Source organism: Mirounga leonina, unplaced genomic scaffold (assembly GCF_011800145.1).
Source record: "Mirounga leonina isolate KUSES-001 unplaced genomic scaffold, KU_Mleo_1.0 Mir_173, whole genome shotgun sequence".
Taxonomy (NCBI): Eukaryota; Metazoa; Chordata; class Mammalia; order Carnivora; family Phocidae; genus Mirounga; species Mirounga leonina.
In genome coordinates, this window is record NW_023270447.1 from 36213911 (window position 1) to 36230688 (window position 16778).

At 35.6% G+C, this 16778-nt stretch overlaps 1 protein-coding gene across 1 annotated transcript in view; it reads left to right on the plus strand.

The window, feature by feature from the left end:
- Positions 1–5837, plus strand: part of NEGR1 (neuronal growth regulator 1) — an 849377-nt gene extending 843540 nt beyond the window's left edge. The window contains exon 7 of the mRNA XM_035018274.1: positions 1938–5837. Within this exon, the coding sequence (XP_034874165.1) occupies positions 1938–2062 (125 nt within the window). The 3' untranslated portion in view covers positions 2063–5837. The remainder of the gene's footprint in view (positions 1–1937) is intronic.
- The last annotated feature ends 10941 nt before the right edge of the window (positions 5838–16778 follow it).

Sequence of the window (16778 nt, forward strand, 5' to 3'; positions counted from 1 at the left end):
ATTTTGCTCTGTGTTTACTAAAGAGTAGTAGTCTCAGCCCTTGAACTTCATTTACCTGGAATCAACAAGTGTACTGTCAAGGAAACTTCTCACTGCATAGGTTAATGCATCCTTCATTCCCTTTAATTTCTTAGAGATACAAACAATGTAATTTATTCTTCTTGTAATATGGAAATGTAGTCATTGGTGGAAGTGCCATTAAAATCTACCTGCTGGTAATTTAAACGCCGTGTGACTAAAACTGCTCCTGGAGTTGAGTTATAGATTTGGGGGTGAAGTAGTATACTTTTTTTTTATTACACGATTCGTTTTCCATTAGGAAACACTGCCTAAAATCCAGGTTTTATTAAGGAAGGGTAGTTAAAGGTATGTTGGTGGGTTTTTTATTATTACTGTTATTTTTATGATGGTAAATGAGAATCGGTCTCAAGCAAAGCTGAGAATGCCTGCAACATTCAACTTCTGGAACACAGTATAATTCACATGCCAAGAGGCAATGGTCCTCTTGTGAAATGAAGTGGAATCCATTCAGTAGACTTCCCAAATATTCCAAGCTTTGGTGAATCTCTAGTTGAAATCTCTCAGTGAAAAGTTAACATGACTGTTGGCCAGGTACCACATAAGCTTCTCTATGTATGAAACTATGATCTTTCCCATGTATAAAAGTAATCATACGATTCAACAGCTCCAAATTCTTTAAAGTCTCCTTCAGTATAAAAAACTAAATTCTTTTTCCTTATAGTTGAGGTCATGTTTTATCTGCCTAGAGATCCAGTTTCAATTCCCTCGACTCCAAGCCTCAAACTTCATGGTCCAGCAAGACTAATCTACTAGAACATAGGCCATGCTCTCTCCTTTCCTCATACCTTTGAATAAATTGTTTCCTCTACCCAAATGACTGTCCCCTTTGGTAAAACTCTCTGTTAAATCATCCCCCCTCCCTTGCCCAGGCAGATTTAGATATACAATTTTTTGTGTCACTCCAGTTTATACATCTAATATTCCTTAGATTATATTATAATTGTTTGAATATCTTTCTTCACTTAACCACCCCCCCCCCAAAAAAAAGATTTTGGAAGAGAGAATCTCTTTTTTTCCCCAGCATTTAGTACAGTATTTGGCCAGTAAAAAAGATTCACAAATATATGTATGTATTTATATATGATATCACTTGTATGTGACATCTAAAAAGCTGAACTTGTAAAAACAGAGCAAATGGTGGTTACCAGAGCCTGGGGGAGGGGAATCGGGGAGATGTTTAAGTGTACAAACTTAGAACTAGTAGGTAAATGACTCCTGGAGAACTAATGCACAGCACAATGATTATAGACAACAATACTGTATTATAACCTCCAAAGTCGCTACAAACTAGATTTTAATTGTTTCCATCACAGAAGAGAAATGATAATTATGGCATGTGATAGAGTAGGTAGCCAATGCTGTGGTCATAATTGTATTGCAATTCAGAAATGTAGCAAATCAACACTGTTGTACCCCTTCAACTTACACAGTGTTGTAGGTCAATTATATATCTCAGTAAAAATAAATGTGAACAAATACATGCATGAACTACATATTATCCACTAATCCAAATATTTACAGTACGTATGAAAGGAATAATAATGTTAGCAGCTGTTTACTGACCACTTAGCCTGTGTCCAGCCCAGTGCGGTGTGCTGTATGTGCTTTGTCTTCAGTTCTCACTGCAGCCCTGCCAGGTGGATTATGTTATTCTTCTCTTGCCCCTGAGAAAACTGAAGCTCAGAGCGGTTAGTTGAATAGGCCACATGTCCTGTAGCAGAACCAGATGTAAACCTAAGTCTGTCAGACTCCAAGGCCAGTGCTCTCCCCAATACAGCTAGCTGCCTTTTGATTATTGTTAAGATCCTGAAAGACACAAATTAGATTTTGATTTAATCTTTTCCATTTCTTTCCAGCTCCAAGTACAGCCCAGTATGGAATTACCGGGGGCGCTGACCTTCTTTTCTCCTGCTGGTACCTTGTGTTGACACTGTCCTCTTTCACCAGCATATTCTACCTGAAGAATGCCATTCTACAATAAATTTAAAGACCCATAAAAGGCTTTTAAGGATTCTCTGAAAGTGCTGATGGCTGGATCCAATCTGGTACAGTTTGTTAAAAGCAGCGTGGGATATAATCAGCCGTGCTTACATGGGGATGATCGCCTTCTGTAGAAATGCTCATTATGTAAATACTTTAATTCTACTCTTTTTTTGATTAGCTACATTACCTTGTGAAGCAGTACACATTGTCCTTTTTTTAAGACGTGAAAGCTCTGAAATTACTTTTAGAGGATATTAATTGTGATTTCATGTTTGTAATCTACAACTTTTCAAAAGCATTCAGTCATGGTCTGCTAGGTTGCAGGCTGTAGTTTACAAAAACGAATATTGCAGTGAATATGTGATTCTTTAAGGCTGCAATACAAGCATTCATTTCCCTGTTTCAATAGGAGTCAATCCACACTTACAAAGATGCAGTTTTTTTTTTCTTTTTTGATAAAAAAGCAAATAATATTGCCTTCAGATCATTTCTTCAAAATATAACTAACACGACACGTATCTAGATTTTTCTGCTCGCATGATATTCAGGTTTCAGGAATGAGCCTTGTAATATAACTGGCCGTGCAGCTCTGCTTCTCTTCCCTGTAAGTTCAGCATGGGTGTGCCTTCATATAAAATAATAATTTTCTCTTCGTCTCCGACTAATAAAAATGTTTTGCCAAACCCTACAATTTGAAAGCAAAAATAAACCACAAGATAAAGTTGAACTATATCCTATCTCTAAAGAACGAAGGAGCTGTTAGACTATAAAAATCTCATCCCTCCTTACCAGTGGGGTGTGAGGATTTTGTCCCACATAAACTCAGTTTTGTGATGAAAACAATGTAATTAACACAGTGCAGGTAAATTTATTACCATATGTATTCTTGTAGTTGTGGTTGGATGTTGGATCCAGTTTGGGAAATAATTCCCTTCGAGATGACAGTCCATCTGAGAAATTGCCTAGCAACACAGCATCCTTTCCTTTCACTATCCCCAGCCAAACTTTTTAAGGTGGTTTGTCAGAAAGAACACAAAGTCTGATCACCTAATATTACATGAGTTGGTGAGCACTCCAAATTCGTTTGGCTCTGAGGCAGGTAAGTTGGTATGATAGATACAGTGCTCCTGCAGACAGGGGCATTTTGCATATCTTCCACCCGAAAACATCACTCAGTTGATAGTTTGGAATGCATGCTGTATAAAAGAAAATGTTCCAAAATATATTGTATCAAATATTCCATGCTGGTATGCAGCAGATCAATCCCTGAAATAACTAATTCTGCAGTAAAAATCTTTCTGTGTAGCCATGTCAGTTCAAACAAGCAAGGCCAAAAAACAAACAACAACAAAATTACCATGCTTTATTTCTTCTTACATGATATATGTAAGATATGATCAAAGGAAGACAAGACACCAGTGATTAGAATATCTTAAGATATATTAGTTATTAAATTATCATGGATATTTGTTTCTATCATAAAGAATGAAAACTACATTTTTGAAGGAAAATGGGGTTACTCTAAAGTATTATATTACAAGAGTTTTTTGATGGTTTTACTCTTCACTAAAGAAAGACCATAGCCTTGAAAGCCATTTTACAAGTTTGACGAAATTACCAGTTTCACTACATAGAGAGATTTCCACAAATAGTCCCCTTTTGCAAGTCATATTAACAACAAAAAAACTACTAATAAAGTTAGATACAAGATATTTCATGGAGGGTGTACATCCTTAAGATATCTAATATTTTGCCCCGAAAGAAATGGCTTGAAAATCATGATTTTTTTTTCAAGTAAAGCTTAGCCCCGAAGTACACCATAAATCTATTTTAATTAGAAAAAAAAACAAATCCTAAATGAGGAGGCATAAATATACAGTGCTTCCACAAAATGGCAATAATATGGCATACTGCTATTAAATTTACTCACTATAATAATTCATTAAATTATTTTGACTGATGTATTAAAAACTTTTTTTAACACATGACATTTTAATTTTGATTATTATTGATCTGCTTTTTAAAAATACTCTTCGTGGAATCAGTGAGTAAACTATATATTTTTTTTGTATTGCAGCTTTAAAGTGGCACACTCCATAATAATCTACTTACTAGAAATAGTGGTGCTACCACAGAAGTGTTAACCATCAGTACCAGTGTTTGGGAGAAAGACACAGATCAAGAATGCATATTATACAGTGACCGCTTTCCTAGAATTAAAAATACCTCCTCTTTGTAAGGTTTGTAGGGTAAATGTGAGGTAAATCGAGGTATAAACTATGGATGAACCAAATAATTAGTTCAAAGTGTTGTCATGATTCCGAATTTGTGGAGTCTGGTGTTTTTCCCATAGAATGTGACAGAAGTACAGTCATAGCTGAGTAGCTGTATGTATTTGCTTTCATGTTAGAAGAGAGTTTCTTGAGTGACATTTTAAATAGAGGAGGTATCCACTATGTTTTTCTGTATCACAGCAGCATTCCTAGTCCTTAGGCCCCTGAACAGAGTGAAACCATGAGTATTTATGAGTTCAATATTGTTCAAATAAGGCTACAGTATTTGCTTTTTTGTGTGAATGTATGCATATAATGTTCAAGTAGATGATTTTACATTTATAGACATATGAAATGTCTGATTACTCCATTTTATCAGTCCTGACTGTACAAGATTGTTGCAATTTCAGAATAGCAGTTTTATGAAATCGATTTGTCTTTTGATCTAAAACAGTTTTTCCTAGCTATTCATTTCAGCGTTATATTTTCACAAGTTCCATTTGTGGGACTCCTTTTGTTGCCCCTAGATTCGTTTTTCTTTTTTTTTTTTCTAAGAAAGAAAAATAAAGAGCAATGGAGGAAAGAGAGTGGAAAGAAAAGAAAAAGACAGAGAAGAGTGGAGGTATAGAGAGAGGGGAAAAAAAAGAGGAAGGAAGGGCAAAAGGAAGGAAGGGAGGGAGGAAGAAAGGGAGAGAGGGAAGAACAGAACATTAGGGTAGTTGACTTAATTCATTTGCATTCTTGGTTTAACTGCAAGTGGTGTAATTATGTTTTACAATGATCCCATTCAAAACATAAGTCCTGTGACACCATGAAGTTCCTATTATGCAGCAATTATATAATGAAAAGTACTGCCCAAATTATAGTATTGTGTTTTTTGGGAAACACTAAAAGATTCGAGAGAGAGAATGTCAAACTTAAAACCACTTTTGGGGGTGTTTAAAACTTAACTGAAAAATTAATGCTTCATCATAACATTCAAGCTATATCTAGAAAGTAGACTGGAGAACTAAGAAAATTACCCAGGTAATTCAGGACAAAAAAGAAATTTTCATAAATATATATGTGTATATATATATATATCTATATATATATGTATACATGTACATATATATATATATATATATAAATACCCCAATGTGTGAACTCAGAAAACTCTGAGAAATTTATCAAAGCCAATCATCTATATTGATCAAATTTACTGAATAATTGTTAATTTATCCATTGTGCTTAGCTTTGTGACAGCCAAAAGTTACCTATTTAATCTTTTCAATAAAAATTGTTTTTTGAAATTCAGAAATGATTTAAAAAGAGGTCAGGTTTTTAACTATTTATTGAAGTATGTGGATGTACAGTATTTCAATAGATATGAATATGAATAAATGGTATGCCTTAAGATCCTTTGAATATGTATTTACTTTAAAGACTGGAAAAAGGCCTTCCTGTCTTTTAGTAAAACATCCATATTTCATAATCTGATGTAAAATATGTTGTACTGTTTCCAATAGGTGAATATAAAGTCAGTTTATCAATTAAAGTATGTATTTGACTCATTTAAAAACTCTGTTAGTTTAAGAGAAGGAGGAAGAAATAATAATTTAAACATACTTCTGCTATTCCCTTCTTTATTTTCTGCTGCATTCACTGTACCACACTCACATCTTTCAGGTGCTCCGAAGCAATGCAGAGTGAAAATAGTAGATGCTACAATTTCAAAGGGCTCCACGATGTAGCCTTTCTCTCTGTTGCTGATTCCCAGAAGGTTTCACAAATTGAACTACATCTAGCCTAAAGCAGCAACTTTCTGGAGAGATTTTATTATCCATTATGTAGAACTTTCACCTGCCAAAATGCAGCAAAGTTAGCCACAGAGACTGCTGATAAAATCCTGTTAGTTTTTATAGGTCAAGCACCCAAAAACTCAAATACCTATAGGAATCAGGCATATAATATAATTTCATAAGACAGCTGGGTATAAAATGGAAAGGACATATTCCACCTCAAGGTATTCAGATATGATTTCCTTAAAAACACTCTGCTTCCCAAACAAAACACAATTTGGCTGAGAGCCCTTAGTTTGTGACTGCTATAAAATCCAAATGAATGACACCCCAGATGAATGATTTAAGCCCCCTTCTCCAAATCTGTCCATCTACAATGGTCAACCAAATGAAAAGGAATGGTATGGTAGATAAACAAAACAACAAACCATGAAAAAGATCCATGCTTGGTGTAATAAGCACTTTTGAAATATGGGTGTCATTGCTATTCTGGGAAACCTATACTGAACCCTTCTTCTCCCAAAATGAAAAACGTTAATAAACATCTGATTCTCCCACTGGTTCATCACTTCTCCCTGTGTAACTTCTGTCCTGCACTCAATCGCATGGAAACAGAAGCATCAAGTCTCAGACCCTGAAAGATAGCATATGAAGCAGAGCTATTTTGTCTCTGAATATGATAGGTCAAAACACAGATACTTCAAAATGACATCCAGGTATTTGGAAAATAATCACTTGCTTTAGCCTGTTAGGCAGACATTTAAGAATGTTAAGAGAAAAATGTCTAAGAATAATTCATTCAAGATAATGGAATTTGATCCAACCACCAGAGAGTTGATGCACTCTTTCTGAACTTCCCAAGAAGCATATGCCTTCACATTCACATGAATTTCTAATAATTCTAAATTCACCGAAAAATATTTAATAATTGACATCTCTAGGGAAGGAATAAAAATTGGCAAATGAAGCACATAAATACTTGCCAGTCTTCCTGAAGAAGAAAAAAGAAAAGATTTTAGTCTCCTCCCTGAAAACTCTGCCCACAGTCATCTTAAAGTTAGTGCAACTCACCCACTGCCTTCAATCTAAGCAACGTGCTCCACCTCAGAGACAGCAGGAATTACTCGTAGTATCTAGAATTACTCCTGAAAGGTCACAACTATCTCTACCATGCATTTTACAATGGCAAAGCACTTTAGCAGACATTGCTACATTGACTTTCACAATGCTTTAAAGTGTTATTATTGTCGTGTGTTGATGATGAAAACAAGACTCCGAAACCTTAAGTCACTTCCACTAAGTGGCAGATTTGAATCAAATAGGCAATGCAAAATACTCCCCAAGTTGTTTCTATTTCCATTAATTTTCTCAGGAAGAGGAAAAGGAGGTGATCATATTACTAGCTTCACAAGCAACTCTATGTATATTTATATTTATAAATAGTAACTTTGTTTACACATTTTTGTCTTTAACGCCATCCTTTTATTTTCCAATGCTTCCAGAGCATATATGGTTTAAAGGCAAATCACATTTTACATCTCACCTAAAACTTTTGGGGCGTGGAACATAGAATACAATTGCCTCGGACACACAGGCCTGATTAGTATTAGATCCAGCACACCAAATGGAGGATCTTGTCATAATCATTTGTATCTTTTCTATATAGCATTTTGCGGAAGACCTGCCGGATTTTAGATAATCCATTAAGATTATTTCCCAGAATTCTTAGGAAAATGGAGACCAGAATATATATTTTTTTAATTTACAATAGAATACTGATTTTAACCTTGAATGATGTTGTTTGGGCCAGTTTATATCAAAATACTAATTATATGCACATCTGTTTGTGAGATTCTAATTTTAGAAGTTAAACTATATACAACCTAAGGAATACATTTGTATTTTATTATCAAAATATAAACATAATGCAAGTCCTATGGACTTCACTCTAGTCAGAAAAAAAATGAAAAGCGTGACTTTCATAGACATGTAAAATGAATGCATTAATTATTAATGAAGGACTAAGATGCCACAACCAGATAAAAAACATTCCAGAGAACAGACACATTTATAGATCAAGAATATTGAAATTAATATGCTAATGGAGGCAAAACTGACTTCTTCCGGAGTAAGGAAGAATAATTCAATTAATCCGATTGAATCTTTAACCAAGAGAATTTATTTATATGTTTAAAGACAAGAAATATTTTGCCTTAGCGTCGCTGATCTACAACTTGTAAAATAATTCAAATGCAGTGAAAGATAGACTCCCGTAGAATCAGAATCAGGTAACCTGGAAAGGTGTGCTTTAAACAATGCATTGGTTTTTCACTGCAAAACAAATTTTTCCCTAAAATAATGAGATGTAAAAATCTTTAGAACAGCTGAATTAAATGATTTGCTAATATTTTGAGGTTTGATAACATAATCTCTACTGTAATGACACAGAAAAAATCCCATTATCTATATATCTAATATTCTACATTCTCTATACTCTTAATTGCTCATTTTCTTCCTATACCACAAATCTTTACCTAACAGTTTGGGACATATAGAAGTTGAAGTAATTAAATATAACAAGAACCACCTTGCTTCAAGAATCTACCTTGTTGAGAAATGAATATATTTTGGACACTTGGTAAAAGAAAAAATAGTTTTGTCATTGGGCATTTAATTCATGGGATAACAGGAATTTTACATCAACAACAATAAGACAAAGTACCAGTTGAGATAGCAATATTTTATCAACCAAATACAAAGATAATGGTGAAAACATTGCAAGAAGCTATTGCAAGAGCTGAATGGTCTGCTTCCACTTAATGCTAATGAGCCTAGTCTTTGCACAAATTTTGGTTTGGTAGAAACTACAGGAGGTAGCATGGTTCATTAGGCTTTCAAAGCTTTAAAATGTTAAAGGGGGTGGTTTTCCTCCTTCAAGTCAAGTAAATTGCTAAAAGCATTGGGATGTTCCTCAGTGGAACTTTGAATTTGCTAGTTTCTTCATTAATTTTGACCTTTTTTACATTTGAAAAAGTTAACTTTACACTACACTACAGCAGACTTCCACCTCCTGCAGTTTTGAATCGTGCTTAAACAAGTACTCCAAGCACATGGAATTTCCTAAGAAAATTTGGGCACCATATTTTTTAAAAAGGGATTTATAAAATAGTCATTGGAGACTATAATATGCTAATAATGAAGAGCAAGCATTTCTTGAATGTTCTAAAATACGTAATAGGACCCACAGAACTCTTACAGAGTTTTCCAAATAGTTTCATAAATGTGGAGTGTAATTGCCCTGAAACTTGACATCTCCCTACCACCCATTTGACAAGCTGGCAGAAATCTGGTCAATAGCTCATATATGTCATACTCCTTAAGAAGTTGTTGCCAGGGATTTGAACTGCTTCAGCTGATGTCTTTCAAAACAATACACACACTCACATACACAAACACAAAATCACATTGCTCTCAGTGATCTGGAAAATACGCTGGCAAGCCAGCCATGTGGTGTCCTGGAAAATTCAAAAAGAAGAAGAAATGACAACAGTGCGGCGAACAGTTTCTGTTTAAGTTTTATTTGCTAAGATTTTGAAATAAGTAACATCTTGTGTTTAATTAATCAGAGGATGGCACCTGCTTTAAATGCTGACATAGAGTAAAGCAGATTTTTTAAAATTTGGAATCAAATTTATTTCTGGAAACAAATCTTTCCTGTTGATCGATAGATAACTGGTTTATGCTTTGGGAAGTCCTACTGTCTAATAACTTTAAATGTTGACAAAGAGAAAGATTGTGGTTTTTTTTTCAATTTGGAAAGATATTTTTTTTCCTAGAAATGTGTATTTCCAGTTTATAGATAGACAAACTAGTGTGTTCAGAAGTGCCTGTTCTCTCATAATTCAATTTTAACAATATATTAGAAAGATTCTATGGCTCAACATATCGCAAATGTTGGAGAGGAAAAATTTCCTCTGTCCATCAAGGTTCTTCTAACTGAACTAAGCATTAAATTGACATGGGGGCGCCTGGGTGGCTCAGTTGGTTAAGCGACTGCCTTCGGCTCAGGTCATGATCCCAGGGTCCTGGGATCGAGTCCCACATTGGGCTCCTGGCTCAGCGGGGAGCCTGCTTCTCCCTCTGACCCTCTCCTCTCTCGTGCTGTTTCTCTCTCGCTCGCTCTCTAATAAATAAATAAATAAAATCTTTAAAAAAAAAAAGAATTAAATGGACATGAGACCGATGAACAGGAGAAAATCAAATTTAATTTCATATGTACAGGGAACCTACATAGACATGAAATTCTAAAGATAGTCAGGCAAAATGAGGTCTTTATGTCATCCTGGACTAAGGAGAAGGGGGTGGGGGCCCAGGACTTCAAAGGGAAAGAAAGCAATTCACAGGAAGAATGGAAAGATGTACATGTTTTGGTAAATAAATGTTTGGTGGCCTTTCAGAAGCAATGGGACATCGAGAGGACTTTAATCAAACAGGCTTTGCTAGGATCCTCTCTGTCTGCTATACCTCGTTCATATTATAACATAGTTATCTATGGCAGTAGCTCTCTTCCTGGATCAAGTCCTCGATCTAAATTAGAGGGAAGGTCAAGTTTCTTCCTGAGTCTTTTGGGCCTTGATCAGTTTGCCATAATTTGCACATCTTGGGGTGCTCTGCCCTTGGCCCCCACACAAATATATATCTTTTATTAAGTAACACAAGAATTTATATAGTGATCGTCATTTTTATGTTGAGGTACATCCTAAGGATAGTATCATTTCAAGAAGAATCTGTCATCTTTGATTTTGGATATTTTACAAATCATATTTAGTTTAGACTGACAAGACAGTTACCTTTGTCAGATAACTAGAAATGTTCATGTGACATCCATCCATCCATTCATCCATGGGAAATATGATTCGACAACCTTTAAAGAGCCATCTAAAAGGAATTGTCTGGTAGAGTTAATCTGTGCTTAGAAGACTATAACCAAACTAGAGAAAAAGGCATCTATTTCTCTAATCCTTTCTCTAAGAAGCTAAACTGGCCTTAAACCTGAAAAAGAGGGACTGGGAAAAGAAGAGGGAGAGGGAAGAGAGAGAGGGAGAGAGGGAGAGAGAGATTAATTAACAATGTACGTATGTTTTCCCCAGGAAAAATAGTAGGAAAATGTTGCCAAAGGCTTCCTTCGTGTGTGTGCGTGTGTGTGTGCATGTGCACATGTGTGTGTGTATTTCCTGCTACCTGGATCTACCATGAAATAGATCTACCATGAAATCCTGCAATTTTGACTTCAGTTTCCCCATTTATAGTTAGTAAATTCAGTGATGTGAATAAAGGTTGCTATTCTATATTTTCCAAGTTGTCATTCCTCTTGTTTCTTTAAAAGTTTAATTTTTGTTCATCTAAAAATAGATTCTGAATGTAATATATCATACCCCCTTTCTAAAAAAAAAGAGATAATATTGCATTTCATCACATAACATAATGAAAGAGATAAAACTTCCATTGCTATGTGACTTTGATAGTTAACAATGAATTCTCCCGGGAAATTGCTGAAATTGCTTAGAAAGAAAGTAAAATCTGAATTTGAATAGGTCATCGTTTTTTAAATATGCACAATAAAATAGACCATCTGTGATTGTCAGGTGTAAGCTTTTTGTGATGTTTGCACACACACACACAAATCCCCAAATCCTTGAGAATTTAACTCTTTTGATTTCAGGGTACCAGGAACACTGCAAAATGTTTTTCAAAAGCAAATAAAAATTTATTTTAAGTGGTCTCAGTTTTCATAAATCTGTGATATTAGTATATTCATATGTTGTACTCTATCAGTCTTGGTTGCAAACAACAGAAACAGACTGGCTAACTAGAAAAGGAATTCATTGGAAGAATTGTGGGTAGCTCTCAGAATGATGGAAAACCTGGAAAACAGAATGACACCAAGACATGAGACGTAACTGAAAATGCAGCCAACAGACAGCCAAACACACATCTATGGTCGTACCACAGGTAAGGACATCACCTCTATGGACATCTGTCACCTCTACTGGATTTCAGCTCTACTACTGCTACTCTGGGTAATATCTAACTTCCCATACCTGCTTCTCTTGCCCAAGATCCAAAGTCCTGAGCAGTTGGCCAAACCTAAGTTATATGCTTAAGAACTAAGCTGCCAGATGCAGGAAAATCTGCCCTGCTGAGTTTTAGAAACAGGAGATGGGGCCCTTTCTTCCACTAAGATCCCTACGCAGGAGACATTTCCAAAGAGGTAGAGCATTCAGATACTATTCAACCAAAATATGAAAATTGTCCATGACACGTGTCGGTAAGCCGATGAGTTTGTAAAAAAATCATACGTGGAAAGCCATTATGCATTTCCTATCATGCTCATTTAGTAAACAGTCTCAATTTTAACTATAATCTCAGAAAACAATTCAATTATGCCTGCATATTTGGTACAGGATCTTCTACATCAAAACTCTTCAACTGCTCATTAAAATGAATCTAATGAGGCGCCTGGGTGGCTCAGTTGGTTAAGCGACTGCCTTCGGCTCAGGTCATGATCCTGGAGTCCCTGGATCAAGTCCCGCATCGGGCTCCCTGCTCGGCAGGGAGCCTGCTTCTCCCTCTGACCCTCCCCCCTCTCGTGTGCTCTCTGTCTCAAATAAATAAATAAAATCTTTAAAAAAATAAAAATAAAAAAATAAAATAAAATGAATCTAATGAGGGGCACCTGGGTGGCTCATTTATTTGAGTGTCTCACTCTGGATTTCAGCTCAGGTTATGATCTCAGAGTAGAGAGATGAGCCCCCAAGTAGGGCTCCAGGCAAAGCGTGGAGTCTGCTTGTCCCTCTCTCTCCCCCTCTGCCCCTCCCCCCACTTGTGCACATGCAAGCTCTCTATCTAAAAATAAATAAATAAATAAAATCTTTTTAAAAAATGAATACAATGAACAATTCATCAGAATTTTATATTTTATTTGATGTAGTCTTGAAAAGTATAATGGAGTTGATATAAATTCTAAAGTTAGTATTTCATAGGGGCTGGAAATTCAATTTGGGAAGATAGATTTTTAGGTAGATTAGGTAGATAGATGATAGATAGATGATAGATAGATAGATATAGATAGATGATAGATAGAGGAAGAGAGAGAAAGACAAGACCTTACATTTTTTTTTTCCTTCAAGATGGACATTTCCTAATAGGGGAAAAATGTGCAAGCAATTTCTTTGCCTAAAGTTTCCTTTTTAAAAACAACAATCGAAAGAGACAAAAAGTCTCAGTCAAAATATTTGTCTGATGTTATTTACAACAGAATTAGAATATCAATTTGAACCTATACATTTCTTTCAGTGCATAGCTCAAGTAAGAAGTATGTTACAGGTAGTTCAGCTTCCACGACACTGACTTGTTTAAAGTATAGAGAAGCATAAAGGATTTTATACACATATTTAAAATTTTAGTTTTAATAAGCATTTTTCTTATACTCTAATTCAATGTCTCAAACAAGATCATGTGTGTGAACAAGCTATAAAAGAGCCCAATTAAAAATTAATATCAAAACTAATCATCCTTGGGAAAGCAGCTTTACAGAACAGCACAGTATTCTAAATTAGATCAGCTGTCTCTCTTTTAAATTGAAATTATAGTAATGTTAGTTTGAGCACTGATACGCTCTGATGACAAGGAAATTTTCAAGAAGTCTGTGGACTAAATTCCAGATTTCTGTCCCAGAGAAAAAACTTCACCTAGATTGTGTTATCTATAAAGGTATTAAATTAATAATTTGAATAATGTCATAATGAGAAAAAAACACTTAAAATTTGGTAATCTGAGGAAGAAAACAAAAAATGTAAAAGCATAATAATTAGTTGAAAGGCACATTCATGACTAATTATTTTATAGGATCTTTATTTCATAATAAGTGGAAGAGTGCACATCTACATTCCAAGAAATAGGGGCCATTATTTCCCTAACGTACCAGGCTTTTGATCTTGAGAAAAATGAATGAGCCCTTGTATTTGTTTATAGTCCTTAACACCCAATAAATCTCTTGTTTCCACTGCCCTACATCATTTAGACTGACTCAAAATAATATTCAGTCAACACATTTATTGAGTGCATACTTTTACCAAAGCACTGTGTTGTTATATAAAGATGAGGGACTCCCAATGTAATGGGATGGATAGACACAGAAATAAATGATTAAACACAAATTTTGCAAATGTTGCAACACAATAGTACAACACAAATATTGCAAATGCATTTATGAAGTGTTCAGGAGCATAAAAAGCCCAACAATTAACTGTATGAGGGAGGCAGAAAAGATTTCACAGAAAAGGTGACATTGAAGCTTGATCTTGCAATATGACAGTTTCGTGCTAATTGTAAATTGCAATAAATATTTGATAAATAGGAGCTTGAGTCCTCATTTGGAGCAATGTACATCAAAATACTGAAATTTACTTTAATTTATGGCCAAAACTTTATCACTGGTATCCATCAAATGCAAAGTTGATACCACCTCCAACTGTTTCTTTCCCCTGTCAGATCCACTCCAATCAGGTTTCTGTCCCCACACATCGGTAAAACTGTGTCATCAATGATCTCCACATTGCTAAATCCAAATATAATTTCTCAGCCCTTGTTTTACTTGACTTGGTTAATGGGTAACGTGCTTCACCTTGAAACATTTTCAGTACTTGGCTTCCGTGAGACCATGTTTGCTTCATTTTTTTCCTGTCTTTCTGGCTACTCCTTTTCAGATTCTTTTGATGATTCCTCCTTTTCTTCTAAATACCTAAATGTGAGAGTACAGTCCTCAAACTGTTTCTTTTTTCCTGCTACCCTTAATCCCTAAGTGATATCATTCAATGTCTGAGTGCTAAGCAGTATCTATATGCTGCTCCATTACCTACATCACCAGCCCAAAGTCCCCATTGAACTCAAGACCTAAATACCCAAGCACACGCTCAGTAGCTCCACTTGAAATATCTAGAAAACATCCCAAACTTAAATATGTTAAATCTGGTCTCTTCATATTTCCCTCTAAATTAGCTCCTCCTGCTCTCATCCCCATCTCAGGAAATAACAATTCCATTCTTTCAGGTGGTCAGGACCAAAAGCTTGAAGTCATCTTTGCTTCTTCTCTTCCTCTCAGACTCCACATCCAGTCCATCATTAAATCCTATCAACTCTAGCTGCAAGATACATCTAGACTGTGATGACTTCTCATCACTTTCATTGCCCTGGCCTGAACCACATCAACTCCTGTCTAAGTGTGTGTAATGACCTTCTGACTGGTCACCCTGATTCTAATCTAGTCTTCCTTCTATTTTCAACACTGGAGCCATAGAAATTCTGTCAGATCTGCTAAAAACAAACAAACAAACAAAAACCCTCTCATATTTCTCCATGTCACTCTGAGTGGAACCAAAACTTTTGCTATGAATCACAAAGTTTTGTGTCATCCAATATCTCATCGTCCCCTACAACTCTTGCCTTGTACTCATTTGACTCCAGTCTCATGTGCCTCCTTCCACTTCCTCACACATGCCAGGTGTGCTCCCACTTCAGGTATTCATACTTGCCCTGCCTTCTGCTTGGAATGAACATCCCTGTGTATCACCATGGGTCAGATCATAGCTTCCTTTAGGTCTTCCCTCAAATTTTACCTTTTCAGTGAAATTTGACTCTTCACTAGAAATGTTACTCTTTCTGAAATCGTAATTTCCATCTCAATTATTTGTATCCTTCTACTTTGTTTTAATTTTCTCTTGAGCACTTGTACCTACACTATGTCATTTATCCATTTATCTTTTTAAATTTTCTGTCTTTCCCCTCAGAGTCTGCTCCATGATGGCAGAGATTTTTGTAACTTTTGATCACTACTGTTTCTCTGATATTTAGAAGCAGTGCCTGACACATCATAGATACTCAATAAGTATCTGTTAAATAAATAAATAATATACAACATAAGGATTCAGGATTATAAAAATCAGTACCAGTACTGAGTATTTACTCACCTGTGTTCTGAAGAAATTACTTAAAAGGTATGAATATGTCTATTTCTTGCCATAGCAGAGGTTCTTTTGACTGGGAGGAGAAAGGGAGCAATACATCAAGGGATGGATCCCTGTCCCAAAGTCTCCACTGATTTCTTCCCAGGCCAGAATTCCAGCTGGAAAGTGAAAGGTGGTGGCAGTTCTGAAACTGAAACTTAGTGAATGCCAGCATTCTTGCAATTTCTCTTCTATTTTACCTAAAAACTTACCCAGGCTTTTTTTTTTTTATTATGTTATGTTAATCACCATACATTACATCATTAGTTTTTGATGTAGTGTTCCATGATTCATTGTTTGGTATAACCCAGTGCTCCATGCAGAATGTGCCCTCTTTAATACCCATCGCCAGGCTAACCCATCCCCCCACCCCCCTCCTCTCTAGAACCCTCAGTTTGTTTCTCAGAATCTATCGTCTTTCGTGGTTCGTCTCCCCCTCTGATTTCCCCCCTTCATTCTTTCCCTCCTGCTATCTTCTTCTTCTTTTTTTTTTTTTTAACATATAATGTATTATTTGTTTCAGAGGTACAGGTCTGTGATTCAACAGTCTTGCACAATTCACAGCGCTCACCATAGCATCAAAGGCTCATTTTATT